Source organism: Panthera uncia, chromosome B1 (genome assembly GCF_023721935.1).
Source record: "Panthera uncia isolate 11264 chromosome B1, Puncia_PCG_1.0, whole genome shotgun sequence".
Taxonomy (NCBI): Eukaryota; Metazoa; Chordata; class Mammalia; order Carnivora; family Felidae; genus Panthera; species Panthera uncia.
The window spans coordinates 59,797,155-59,811,477 of record NC_064811.1 but is presented as its reverse complement, the minus strand read 5'-3'; the positions used below and the strand labels follow the sequence as shown (position 1 = coordinate 59,811,477).

Sequence of the window (14,323 nt, the reverse complement as noted above, 5' to 3'; positions counted from 1 at the left end):
GGCGCCACTGTTATTATTTTTTTAAGTAAACTCTACCCCCAACGTGGGCCTCAAAACTCGGGACCCTGAGATCAAGAGTCACATCCTCTAGTGACTGAGCCAGGCAGGCCTCTCTCCCTGCCCCCACCCTTTCTTTGCCAGTAAGCTCTATGCCTAACATGGGGCTCAAACTCACAACCTCCAGATCAAGAGTCACATGCTCCACGGAATGAGCCAGCCAGGTGCCCCTATATTGCTTTTAGTTTGGTTTTTTTAGTTAATTTATTCTCAAGTTAGTTAACATGCAGTGTAGTCTTGCCTTCAGAAGTAGAATCCAGTGATTCATCACTTACATATAACACCCAGTGCTCATTCCAACAAGTGCCCTCCTTAATGTCTATCACCCATTTTCCCCACCCCATCAACCCTCAGTTTCTCTGTATTTAAGCATTTCTTATGGTTTGCCTCCCTCTCTGTTTTTATCTTATTTTTACTACCCTTCCCCTATGATCATCTATTAAATTTCTCAAATTACACATGTGATTGAAATCATGTCATGTGATATCTGTCTTTCTCTGACCGACTTATTTCGTTTAGCATAATACTCTTCAGTTCCATCTGTGTGGAACTGTGTGTGTATATTATATATGTATGTATACATGTATATATACATGTATGTGTATATGTGTATATACATATATGTGCATTTAATATATATTATATACACATACTGTATACGTATGTATGTGTATATGTATATATGTATGTATATACCACATCTTCTTAATTCATGCATCAGTTGATGGACATTTGGACTCTTTCCATAATTGGACTATTGTTTATAGTGCTGCTATAAATGTTGTGGTACATGTGCTCCTTTGAATCAGCACTTCTGTATCCTTTGCATAAATTCCTAGTAGTGCTGTTGCTGGGTCATAGGGTAATTCCATTTTTAATTATTTGAGGAACCTCCATACTGTTTCCCCAGAATGGCTGCACCAGTTTTCATTCCCACCAAAATTGCAAGAGGATTCCCCTTTCTCCACATCTTCACCAACATCTGTTGTTTCCTGAGTTGTTCATCTGACTTGTGTGAGGTGGTGTCTCATTGTGGTTTTGATTTGTATTCCCCTGATGAGGAGTGATGTTGAGGATCTTTCGTGTGTCTGCCATCTGGATGTCTTCTTTGGAAAAGTGTCTATTCATATCTCCTGCCCAGTTCTTCACTGGATTATTTGTTTTTTTTGGGTGTTGAGTTTGATAAATTCTTTATAGATTTTGATGGTTTCCTGTCTCACATTTAGGTCTTTCATCCATCTTGAATTTATTTTTGTGTATGCTGTAAGAAAGTGGTCCAGTTTCATTCTTCTGCATGTTGCTGTGCAGTTCTCCCAGCACCATTTGCTAAAGAGACTGTCTTTTTTCCATTGGATATTCTTTCCTGCTTTGTCAAAGATTAGTTGACCATATATTTGTGGGTCCATTTCTGAGTTCTCTATTCTATTCCATTGGTCTATGTGCTACTGTCTTGATGATTATAGCTTTGTAGTAGAGGCTAAAGTCTAGGATTATGATGCCTCCTGCTTTGGTTTTCTTTCTCACCATTACTTTGGCTATTCAGGATGTTTTGTGGTTCCATACAAATTTTAGGTTTGTTTGTTTTAGCTCTGTGAAGAATGCTGGTACAATTTTGGTTGGGATTGCATTGAATGTGTACATTGCTTTGGGTAGTATTGACATTTTAACAGTATTTGTTCTTCCAACGTGAGCATGGAATGTTTTTCCATTTCTTTGGGTCTTCTTCAATTTCTTTCATAAGCTTTCTATAGTTTTCAGCATACAGATCTCTTACCTCTTTGGTTAGGTGTATTCCTAGGTATTTTATGGTTTTTGATGCAATTGTAAATGGGATTGATACCCTGATACCTCCTTCTCTTGCTTCATTATTGGTGTATAGAAACATGACTGATTTCTGTACATTGATTTTATATCCTGCGACTTTGCTGAACTCCTGTATCAGCTCTGGCAGTTTTTTGATGGAGTCTCTAGGGTTTTCCATGTAGAGTATCATGTCATCTGTGAAGAGGGAAAGTTTGACTACTTCTTTGCCAGTTTGGATGCCTTTTATTTCATTTTGTTGTCGATTGCTGAAGTTAGGACTTCCAACACTAGTTAACCAACAGTAATGAGAGTGGACATCCCTGTTGTGTTCCTGATCTCAGGAGGAAAACTCTCAAGTTTTTCCCCATTGAGGGTGATCTTAGCTGTGGGCCTTTCACATATGGCTTTTATCATATTAAGGTATGTTCCTTCTATCCTGACTTTCTTGAGAGTTTTTATTAAGAAAGGATGCTGTATTTTGTCAAATGCTTTTTCTATTGACAGGATCATATGGTTCTTATCCTTTTTTCTATTAATGTGATGTATCATGCTGATTGATTTGTGAATATTGAATCAACCCTGTAGCCCAGGAATGAATCCCATTTGATCATGATGAATAATTCTTTCAACATACTGTTGAATTCAATTTGCCAGTATCTTGTTGAGAATTTTTGCATCCATGTTCATCAGGGGTATTGACCTGATTTCTCCTTTTTAGTAGGGTCTTTGTCTGGTTTTGGAATCAAGGTAATGCTGGATTCATAGAATAAGTCTGGAAGTTTTTCTTCCATTTCTATATTTAGAATAGTTTGAGAAGAATAGGTATTCACTCTGCTTTAAATTTCTGTAGATTCCCCTGGGAAGCCACCTGGCCCGGGACTGTTATTTGTTGGGAGATTTTTGATAACTGATTCAATTTCTTCACTGGTTATGGGTCTGTTCAAACTTTCTATTTCTTCTCGTTTGAGTTTTGGTAGTGTGTGAGTGTCTAGGAATTTGTCCATTTCTTCCAGATTGTCTAGTTTGTTAGCATATAATTTTTCATAGTATTCTCTAATAATTGTATTTTTGTGGTGTTGGTTGTGATCTCTCCTCTTTCATTTGTGATTTTATCTATTTGGGTCCTCTCTCTTTTCTTTTTGAGAAGTCTGGCGAGAGGTTTATTAATTTTGTTTATTCTTTCAAAAACTCAGCTCTTAGATTCATTGATCTGTTCTGCTGTTCTTTAGGATTCTATATTGTTTATTTCTGCCCTAATATTTATTATTTCTCTTCTTCTGTTGGCTTTGGGCTTTCTTTGCTGCTGCCTTTCTAGCTCCTTTAGGTGTAAGGTTAGGTTGTGTATTTGGGACCTTTCTTGCTTCTTGAGATAGGCCTAAAATGCAATGAATTTTCCCCTTAAGACTACCTTTGCTGCATCCCAAAGGATTTGGACTGTCAAGTTTTCATTTTCATTTGCTTCCATATATTTTTAGATTTCTTCTTTAATTTGACTCATTCATTCTTTAGTAGGATGTTCTTTAGCCTCCATGTAATTGGGGGCTTCCCAGATTTTTTCTTGTGGTTGGCTTCAAGTTTCATAGCATTGTGATCTGAAAATATGCATGGTATGACCTCAATCTTTTTATACTTGTTGAGGGATGTTTTGTGACCCAGTATGTGATATATTTTGGACAATTTTCCATGTGTGCTTGAGAAGAATGTGTATTCTATGCTTTAGGATGAAAAGTTCTGAATATATCTGTTAGTCCATCTGGTCCAATATGTCACTCAGAGCCATTGTTTCTTTATTGATTTTCTGCCTAGATGATCTGTCCATTGTTGTAAGCGGAGTATTAGAGTCCCCTACAATTGCAGTATTATTATCCATACATTTGTTTAGGTTTGTGATTAATTGGTTTATATATTTGGGTGCTCTCTTCCACATTGGGGGCATAAACATTTACAATTGTTATCTCTTCTTGTTTTTTCTTTTCAAAGTTTATTTATTTGTTTTGAGAGAGAGAGAGAGGATGAGAGAGAGAATCCCAAGCAGGCTCTGCACTGTCAGCACAGAGCCCAATGTGGAGCTTGATCCCATGACCCTGGAATCATGACCTTAGCCAAAATCAAGAGTAGGATGCGTAACTGACTGAGCCACCCAAGTGCCTCCACAATTGTTAGCTCTTCCTGATGGATAGATCCCTTAATTTATACAATGCCCTTCTTCAATTCTTGTTACGATCTTTGTTTTAAAATCTAGTTTGTCTGATATAAGTATGGCTACTCTGGCTTTCTTTTGATGTCCAGTAGCGTGACAGATGGTTCTTCATCCTCTCACTTTCAATCTGCTGGTGTCCTTAGGTCTAAGATGAGTCTCTTGTAGGCAGCATATAGATAGATCTTATTTTTATTATTCATTATGATACCCTGTGTCTTTTCATTGAGGCATTTAGTCCATTTACATTCAGAGTGATTATTGAAAGATATGGATTTAGTGCCATTGTGTTATCTGTAGGTTTCATGTTTGTGGTGATGTCTCTGGTCCTTTGTAGTCTTTGCTGTTTTCCACTCACAGAGTCCCCCTTAGGATCTCCTGCAGGGCTGGTTTAGTGGTCATGAACTCCTTTAGTTTTTGTTTGTCTGGGAAAACCTTTCTCTCTACTATTCTTTTTTTTTTTTTTTTAATTTAATTTTTTATTTTTTAAAATTTACATCCAAATTAGTTAGCATATAGTGAAACAATGATTTCAGGAGTAGATTCCTTAATGCCCCTTACCCATTTAGCTCATCCCCCCTCCTGCAACCCCTCCAGTAACCCTCAGTTTGTTCTCCATATTTAAGAGTCTCTTCTGTTTTGTCCTCCTCCCTCTTTTTATGTTATGTTTATTTCCCTTCCCTTATGTTCATCTGTTTTGTCTCTTAAAGTCCTCATATGAATGAAGACACATGATTTTTGTTTTTCTCTGACTGACTAATTTCACTTAGCATAATACCCTCCAGTTCCATCCACGCAGTTGTAAATGGCAAGATTTCATTCTTTTTGATTGCCGAGTAATACTCCATTGTATATATATCCCACATCTTCTTTAGCCATTCATCCATCGATGGACATTTGGGTTCTTTCCATACTTTGGCTATTGTTGATAGTGCTGCTGTAAACATGGGGGTGCATGTGTCCCTTCAAAACAGCACACCTGTATCCCGTGGATAAATGCCTAGTAGTGCAATTGCTAGGTCGTAGGGTAGTTCTATTTTTAGTTTTTTGAGGAGCCTCCATACTGTTTTCCAGAGTGGCTGCACCAGTTTGCATTCCCACCAACAATGCAAAAGAGATCCTCATCCTCTTTCTCCGCATCCTTGCCAACATCTGTTATTGCCTGAGTTGTTAATGTTAGCCATTCTGACAGGTGTAAGGTGATATCTCATTGTGGTTTTGATTTGTATTTCCCTGATGATGAGTGATGTTGAGCATTTTTTCATGTGTCTGTTGGCCATCTGGATGTCCTCTTTGGAGAAGTGTGTATTCATGTCTTTTGCCCATTTCTTCACTGGATGATTTGTTTTTTGGGTGTTGAGTTTGGTAAGTTCTTTATAGATTTTGGATACTAACCCTTTATCTGTTATGTCATTTGCAGATATCTTCTCCCATTCTGTCGGTTGCTCTCTCTACTATTCTTAATGACAGCCTTGCTGGATAAAGGATTCTTGGCTGCGTATTTTTCCTATTCAGCACACTGAATATTTCCTGCCCCTCCCTTCTGGCCTGCCAAGTTTCAGTGGACAGGTCTGCTACTGCCTTATGTATCTACCCTTGTAGGTTAAGGCCCCTTTGTCCCTAGCTGCTTTCAGAATTCTCTCTTTATCTTTGTATTTTGTCAGTTTCACTGTGATATGTCATGAAGTTGACCTGTTTTTGTTGATTTTGAAGGGAATTCTCTGTGCCTTTTGGACTTGGATGCCTGTTTCCTTCCCCAGATTAGGGAAGTTCTCAGCTATAATTTGTTCAAATAAACCTTCTGCCCCTTTCTCTTGCTCTTCCTCTTCTGGAACTCCTATGATACGGTTATTATTTCATTTCATGGAATCATTTACCTCTCTAATTCTACCCTTGTGATCTAGTAATTTCCTTTCCCTCTTTTTTCCAGCTTCATCATTTTCCATAATTTTATCTTCTATTTCATCTATTCTCTCTTCTGCTTCTTCCATCCTTGTCACTGTATCTAGTTTATTTTGCATCTCATTTATAGCATTTCTTAATTCATTGTGACTATTTCTTAGGTCTTTGATCTCTGCAGCAGTAGATTCTCTGCTGTCTTCTATGTGTTTTACAAGCTCAGCTATTAGTTTTATGACTGTTATTCTAAATTCTTGTTCAGATATATTGTTTATATCTGTTTTGAACAGTTCTCTATCTGTCATTTCTTCCTGGATTTTCTCTTGAGGAGAATTCTTCCATTTCATCATTTGGCTAGGTTTCTGTCTTTTATGTGTTTAATAGCTTGTTATGCATCCTGTATCTGTGAGTACTACTATATTAAAAAGGGTCATATGCTGTCCAGGGCCTGACACTTCAGGAAGTGTTTTTGGAGTGTGTTACATGCACTCTGTTGTTGCGTTTTGACTGCTCTATCCCACTGATCAGTCCTCTGCAAAGCTCCTCCTTGCTTGTAGTGGTGGAGCATTTGAATCTTCCACCAGGTTTGCTTTGATTTGTTCATTGGAGTAACCCTGATTTGCCCTTGGGTGAAAGTTTTTTCTCCTAGATTGCAGAGTAGAGAGGAAACTGGCTATGACTTTATAGTTCACCTCTATTTCTTCTCATAAGACATTTTGGCATGGGATGTCATGCCAATTACAGACACATTTAAAGCTGGTATTCCACACCACAATGCCAATGTCCTGCATTTGGGCCCTGGTGGCTGTAATTTTTGTACATTAAGAAAGAGTTTAAAAAATTAAATAATTTGGCAGGGAGATCTTTGGAAGGAAAGGCCTCAAAAATTTTTTTTAAAGGAATTTTTTTAAGCTTATTTATTTATCCTGAGAGAGAGAGAGAGAGAGAGAGAGCGCGCGCACAAGTTGTGAGGAACAGAGAGAGAGGGAGAGAGAGAGAATCCCAAGCAGGATCTGTACTGTCAGCACAGAGCCGGATGTGGGGCCCAAACCCACAAACTACAAGATCATGACCTGAGCTGAAACCAAGAGTTGGACGCCTAACCTACTCAGCCACCCAGGTGCCCCAAGGCCTGAAAATTTTATTTGTTTTAAGAAACTGTTTAGTGTTATCTAGCATGTTTTAAGTATAAAAACATCCTCATAACAGTATCTTTTTAATGTTTAACATTTGAAATGCAAGCCTATATTAAGTGGAAAAGAGAAGAAAAATGGATAAGGAAATAAAAAGAAAGGTAAAGAACTAGCAAATTATTATTTTTTTTAATATTTTTTATTTTTGAGAGAGAGAGAGACAGAGAGACAGAGAGAGAGAGAGAGAAGGAGGAACAGAGAGAGAGGGAGACACAGAATCCAAAGCAGGCTCCAGGCTCTGAGCTATCGGCACAGAGCCCAATGCGGGGCTTGAACTCAAGGACTGTGAGATCATGACCTGAGCTGAAGTTGGAAGCTTAACTGACTGAGCCACCCAGGTGCCCCAAGAACTAGCAAATTATTAAAGCACAGGGCATAGGATCATGACATGTACTGTAGTGTTAAGGAGGCTTTTGCTTAACGACTAGATTTGCTGAAGCTAATTTACAAATGATCATCACCTTTGCCTTGTAGTTGAGGGAGATATTAGGGCAATTCTCACTAGACCTTTTGGAGTTGTTAGATCAAAAAATTCTTATTAATTAGGACTTTCCTGAAGTATTGATAAAATAAGTGCAGTATATCTAAAACACCAAGATCATATCGCATTTACTCAAGATAGTTTTTGCTTTTAAAATTTTTAAAATAACTCATTAATAAAAGTTTATTAAGCTTATAAACAATTGTAACAAGTTCTTAGATGAATACATTTCTACTTTTCTATGTAATCTTCTAACAGATTTAAATATTTTTCATGGAGGCCAGGTTTATTTATGTCCCTTATAATAGAATTCCCATAACGTTTAAACATTTTATTCTGGAAAACTCCAAACAGAGAAGTAGAAAGAATAGTAGTACAATGAACCCTTGTGTATTTATCATCTAGATGCAACAATTAACAGCATCTTGACAGTCTTCTTTTTACCTATCTTCATCCTCCTCAGCTTTGTTTTTTGTAGCATTTTGAAGCAAATCCCGGATATTCTATTACTTCACTTATAAATACCTTAATCATTTGTAGAATTTTTCTTGTTCATTTAAAGCTATTTATTGAGTTTTTTCTGTTTTTCCTGGCATTAAGTGGTTCTGATAAGTCAGAACAAGACCTGCATTAAAATCAAATAATCTATGTGAAGTATCCAGCACAGTGATATACACAGAATAGGCCCTTTCCCTTCTATTGTGCAAGGCTTTAAATTTTAAAAATTAGGGAAAAAATATTTCCCTAATATTATAAAACATCTAACTAATGCTCAAAGTGTCACCGATTTTCTCATAATTTCTTTTTATAGTTCGAACTAGGATCTACATGAAGTCTATAGATCACAATTGGTGGATATATCTTAATTTACGAGCTCATCTTTATCTCTTTTCTTTTTTGTTTAAACCTTGCCATTTATTTGTTAAAGAAAGTAGGTTGTTTGACCCTTAGAATTATCCACATAGTATAGTTTAATATGCTCCTCTGTCTTGTATTTCTTATAAACTAGAGCTAGAGCTCATCAGAATCAGGTTGATTTTTGGCAAGACCATGTCGTAAGAGGTTTGTATGTTTTCATCTAGAGACACCACATGTCTGATGGTCTTTCTTTTTGTGATATTAGCAACCACTAGTGGTCATTGTCTAGATTTGTATTTTTTTCTTTATCATTTATTATGTTTTTAAAGTTCATTGACTATAAACAGCAATTTTCTATTTTTCTACATTCAGAAATTTAAATGTAGGCAGTTTTTGTTTGATATGAGCTGTATGTATTCCTTGGTTTTCCAGAAATGCTTACATATTGACCCAGACAAAAGGCCCTTCTGTGCTGAGCTCCTGCACCATGATTTCTTTCATATGGATGGATTTGCTGAGAGGTATAGTACTGGCTCATGTTTTCTGGGGTGTCCCAACCTAGAGTTAAAGTAAAGGTATTTCTCTTATTTCTATACACACCCGCTTGTATACAGTCTCAAATATTGACCACCCTACCTCTATTCAGCCTTAGCAATAATGCAGTTCCTAGGAGTGGTCTCCCGCGTTCACTGAATTAGGGGTCTAGGTTGACATGAAGCAGTTACATCCTGCTTTTCTTTCTGTCTCCCTGTGGTGACATCTACCACTCAGGTCACTGATTTGTGTGTTGCTACGAGTTCGTGTTGCCATCGTTTTGGGTACTGATGCATTTCCAAAGGTACCATCTCCTGTTGCCACTGTACCCACATCACACCCGGTCATGTGACACTGTTGCCAGTGCTGTGCTGGGACCTTGATGTGCCAAACTTGTGAGTGCCAGAGCTGCCAGTGCGGTCTCTTGTGCTGTCTCAGCTGCTGGCATCAGTGCAGCTAACAAAACCAAGAATAGTGAGATGAGTGGCAATGACAATGCTTGACATTTCTACCAATCCATTTAGTGTTTAGCTTAATGAAAGATACCTCAGTTCTCATATTGTATCTGCGTTCAATTAGTTGTGTTAGGTTGTTTTGATTGAGATCTACAAATAAACCTTGGCCTCACATATATATGCAGTTGGAAAACGGAAGAGTATTTTAATAGCCCTTTTAGATAATTGTGGGTATTCTTTATTGAGTCCATAACCTAAATTTTGATACTATGCCAAAACTTGGCAGTAGTAGTTCTTAAGGGTTGGTTGCATTGCAGAGTCTGAAACATATCAGTGAGCTTTCCGTACCCTGTTACATTAAAATCCATTTATCTATCTTCTTGCACTTTGAATAGAGCTTTTAGCCATGTGTGTTTTTGTGGTATCATTATTAGTCATTTGGAAAATACTGTTTTGCTAAATAATGCAGATCTTTAAAATGGTGACACATTTCATTATATAGTATCAAAAAGTCACATTCTCTCTCATCAGAAAAGTCTTTTTAAGTATTGGGAATCGGCTACAGTCACACTAGTGCACACAAGTTTAACAGAATTGTAATTTTGCATAAAAATGTGATTTTTATCGTCAACACAAATGCTGTCAGTTGTTTTCCTTTGCTCATTTTTTAAAAGTAAATGTTTGCAGAATACTCCAAGTCTGAATAACTGTAGTTTTCTGTCATCCTTTCTTTCAAGTAAAAAATGTTGCATGAAAGAAGTGGCTAGTTTAGTTTGTATCTCAAACAATAACACAGTTCCTTTCCCTAAGACAGCCACTGCACTTCGGTTCGTAGCGGGGTGCTGCATGCACATTCCCTTCTTTCACACAGAATATGAAAAAAGACTTGTGTTCAAAGGTTTTGATTTAATAAAATTAATACTTCTTTATTATTTCATAAGGGACGTTCTTAAGCAAAACTGCCTTTGCTTTTTTAAACTGAGAATGTGCGTATGAATATGAAGAACGCCATAACTGTTAGTACAGTTTGGTGCCATTGCTTTAATTCTTGGTAAGGTGCCAGCGGTTTCACCTACCATTGCTTTTTACACCATCAGTGCCAATGTTAATGTAGAGGAAAAGCAGTCATCTTTCTATTAAGGTAAAGAATAGCTTTGACCTTGTGAACCTCCTGAAAAGTTCTCAGGGATTCCTAGGGTTCTACAGACTGCCTTTTGAGAACTGCTAATCTAGGCCATACTTTTTCTCATGAAAAGAAAATGTTTTTTAATGTTTGTTTATTTTTGAGAGAGAGAGCCACAGAGTTCGAGTGGGGGAGGGGCAGAGAGAAACACAGAATCCCAAGCAGGCTCCAACACAGAGCCTGTCAGCACAGAGCCTTACCCGGGGCTCAAACTCACGAACCGTGAGATCATGACCTGAGCCAAAGTCAGACACTTAACTGACTGAGCCACCCAAGTGCCCCAATAATTTTTCTCATTTTAAATAACATACTCTAGTTTAATACTCAATACAAAAAAAAAAATCTTGAAAATGAATTTTTTCTAGGTTTATCTTATACAATTTTATTGTGTTTAAAAAAATTTTTTTTAATGTTTATTTATTTTTGAGAGAGAGAGAGAGAGAGAAAGAGAGAGAGTGAGTGCAAGCAGGGGAGGGACTCAAACTCATGAACCATGAGATCATGACCTGAGCCAAAGTTGGAGGCTTAACCCACTGCAGGTGCCCCTACAATTTTCTTGTATTGACAAATGTATTTTTATGTAGGTTTTCTCAGGAACTACAGTTAAAAGTACAGAAAGATGCCAGAAATATTTCTTTATCTAAAAAATCTCAAAGCAGAAAGAAGGAAAAGGAAAAAGGTGATTCCTTAGGCGAAGATAGAAAAATGCTTGTGGTACAGGTAAATGTCCATGTTTTCATGTGTATTAAATTTTAAATGTAATATATCCTTTTATTTTTGGAGGAAAATAAATGAATATAAAAAAAGAGGTTTTCTGAGCAGTGAGCAAGTTGTTAACTTTTAGCTTAGTTGTAAAAATGTACCTTCTCTATAGACGTTACCTTTTGAAAAACTGTCTTAACATATCGTGTTTTGAGTGCCTACTGTGTACCAGAGTGTGTATCAGACTGTGCAGTAGGTCTTGTCAGGAAGTCATACTTATCTAAGAACATTTAGACCCATGTACTCACATATAAACACATGGACACAAACACATGCATGTATCATTTTTTCCCTTAAATGATATGAGAGAAAAATATCATTTACATTTTTTTTGTATAAAGTAGAGCACTTTAAAATTGAGATTTGGGTATTTATTATTTGAAGTTTACATTTGCATGTTGGTTACCTAGAATCTGTTCTTGGTAAGGTAATTCCAATCCATCAACAATCCACTCACATTTTTTCAAATGAACCAAAAGAAGAAGGCAGTTCTCAGTTTTGTATTTCCTGACTTTAGATATATAAGAACAAAAGTAGTGATACTTAATTTCTCTTTCACATTTTTCTACTGAAATATATATAAATTTGATATATGTATGTATCATATTCACCTGATATATAGCAGAGTTATTGCATTTCTATTCAAAATAAATGTCTGACCAAGAATCCTGGGTGTAATTTTAATTCCATAGATAGAATAAAGAAAACAGGGGCACGAGAAGGTGATATTTATGGATTTCTGCAGTAGTTGACGAGTTCTTTACAGGAAGAGGTAATTTTTCATTCTCCTCAGATCATTAATGTTGTTAACATTTTTATTAATGGTCAGGATACCAATGCTGATCCCAAAGTTAAAGATTCTAAAGTATTTAAAATAAAAGGGCCAAAACCGGATGGAGAAAAAGTTGAAAAAGTCAGTCGAGCTTCAAATGCGAGCTGTCTCCCTGACAGTGGGATGAGCCGCATCACAACCGTGCCTTCTACAAGCCTCAGAGATTGCAGCAACGGAAGCGTGGATCACACCAGAAATCTAGGCGTGGCAATTCCCCCACTTGCGCACAATCTTTCCACGGTGGCTCCCGGTGTTAATTCTGGAATGGTGAATATCCCAGGAGTTCAGAGTCACAGGTATGAATGAGAAAGATAAGAACAAAATGTTGTTTCAGGGTATGTCTGCAAATTGCGAGTGTTAATCGATTCAGCCACATTCTACTTTCGGGCTTCTGGGTGCTCTTCATTCTTGTAAGCGTTCTGTTTCAAAATGCTTTTGGCCTATGTAATGAAAGTCATTAGCATTTGATAAAAAAAACATTCACCTGAGTCTTAAGAAAGTGGATTGTGCTCTGTAAGGTAAAGAGGGTCTATAACTATTTATTCTAAAAATGTGAAAGGAGGTTATCATAATAAAAGAAATGGTTTTGGGCGTCTGCTGCTACATGGTATGGCTGTGGGTATTTGGTGGTACAAAGAAGCTCATTTGGGAAATTTTGCTGAAAGAAAAGTAATTTATTTGTTTGGACTTGGGAGCGAGGTGGGAGGCATGAGGGTAGTGGTAAAGGACAGAACGTTTCACCAGAATTACGTGCATTGTATGATTATGAATAGGCATTAAATGCTGATTAAACTGCATGTCACTTAGTTTTGTGTCATTTGGTTTTGGTTTTGTGCTTGAAAAAAATAGTTACTGCTGGTTCTAACTTAAATTTGTTGTTGTTGTTGTTGTTGTTGTTGTTGTTGTTGCAGAGTGGATGAGAAAACCAAGAAGTATTGCATTCCATTTGTGAAACCACATAAACATTCTCCATCAGGCATTTATAATATTAATGTGACCACATCAGTAAGTGAACTGTTACTCCCATGATAGAAGAGCAAGCATTAGTCATTTCTAGACTTCTATTAATGTTAAATATAATAGTGAAGAACTGGGAATCTTATTTGGAGACATATCATAAAGTGGAACCTTAATTGTACGTGTATCATCCCAACCTGTCACAATCATAAATGTGAAAGTCTTAAAGTTTAAGTAAGTTTTGTAAGTCTAGATGTTTAAATATATTATTTAAATGACATGTTTTAATTTTTTTAGTAACAGTAAATTTTCTTAACTTAATACTTGGTGATCAGTTCTTTTTTGGAGTAGGTGACAAGATAAATTGTTGTATCTCACATAAGATTTTTGGTGAAAGTATTCTAGGGGTGCCTGGGTGGCTCAGTCAGTTAAGTGTCTGACTCTTGATTTCGGCTCAGGTTATGGTCTCATGGTTTGTGGGTTCAAGCCCTGCACTGGGCACTGACAGTCAGAGCCTGCTTGGGATTCTCTCTCTCCCTCCCTTTCTCTCTGCCCCTCCCTTGCTCATGCTCTATCTCTCTCTCAAAATATATAAATAAACATTTTTTTAAAAAAAGAAAGTATTCGGGGCGCCTGGGTGGCGCAGTCGGTTAAGCGTCCGACTTCAGCCAGGTCACGATCTCGCGGTCCGTGAGTTCGAGCCCCGCGTCAGGCTCTGGGCTGATGGCTCGGAGCCTGGAGCCTGTTTCCGATTCTGTGTCTCCCTCTCTCTCTGCCCCTCCCCCGTTCATGCTCTGTCTCTCTCTGTCCCAAAAATAAATTAAAAAAACGTTGAAAAAAAAAAAAAAAAGAAAGTATTCTATTTATTCATTTAATAAATATTTATTGATAACTTATTATGAGACACTGGAGATGAATCAATCAATCTCTCTCTTCAAGGAGCTCATGGTCTAGTAGAAGATCAACAAATTAAAACAGTGTCAGATTATAAGAATGGCAGCATGTACAAGGCTCAGAGGTTTTCTGAAGGTTCAGAGGAGTGTTACTTTGCTTAACGTAACTGCCAGAATGCTTCTTTTTAAAGTTAACTTAAATCATCATCACTTTTCCAT

At 37.1% G+C, this 14,323-nt stretch overlaps 1 protein-coding gene across 1 annotated transcript in view; it reads left to right on the top strand.

Annotated features, from left to right (window-relative positions):
- Positions 1-14,323, top strand: part of CDKL2 (cyclin dependent kinase like 2) — a 51,940-nt gene that overhangs the window by 25,410 nt on the left and 12,207 nt on the right. Inside the window, exons 7-10 of the mRNA XM_049632082.1 lie at positions 8,921-9,009; positions 11,245-11,380; positions 12,252-12,550; positions 13,166-13,259. Coding sequence (XP_049488039.1) covers positions 8,921-9,009; positions 11,245-11,380; positions 12,252-12,550; positions 13,166-13,259 — 618 coding nt within the window. The remainder of the gene's footprint in view (positions 1-8,920; positions 9,010-11,244; positions 11,381-12,251; positions 12,551-13,165; positions 13,260-14,323) is intronic.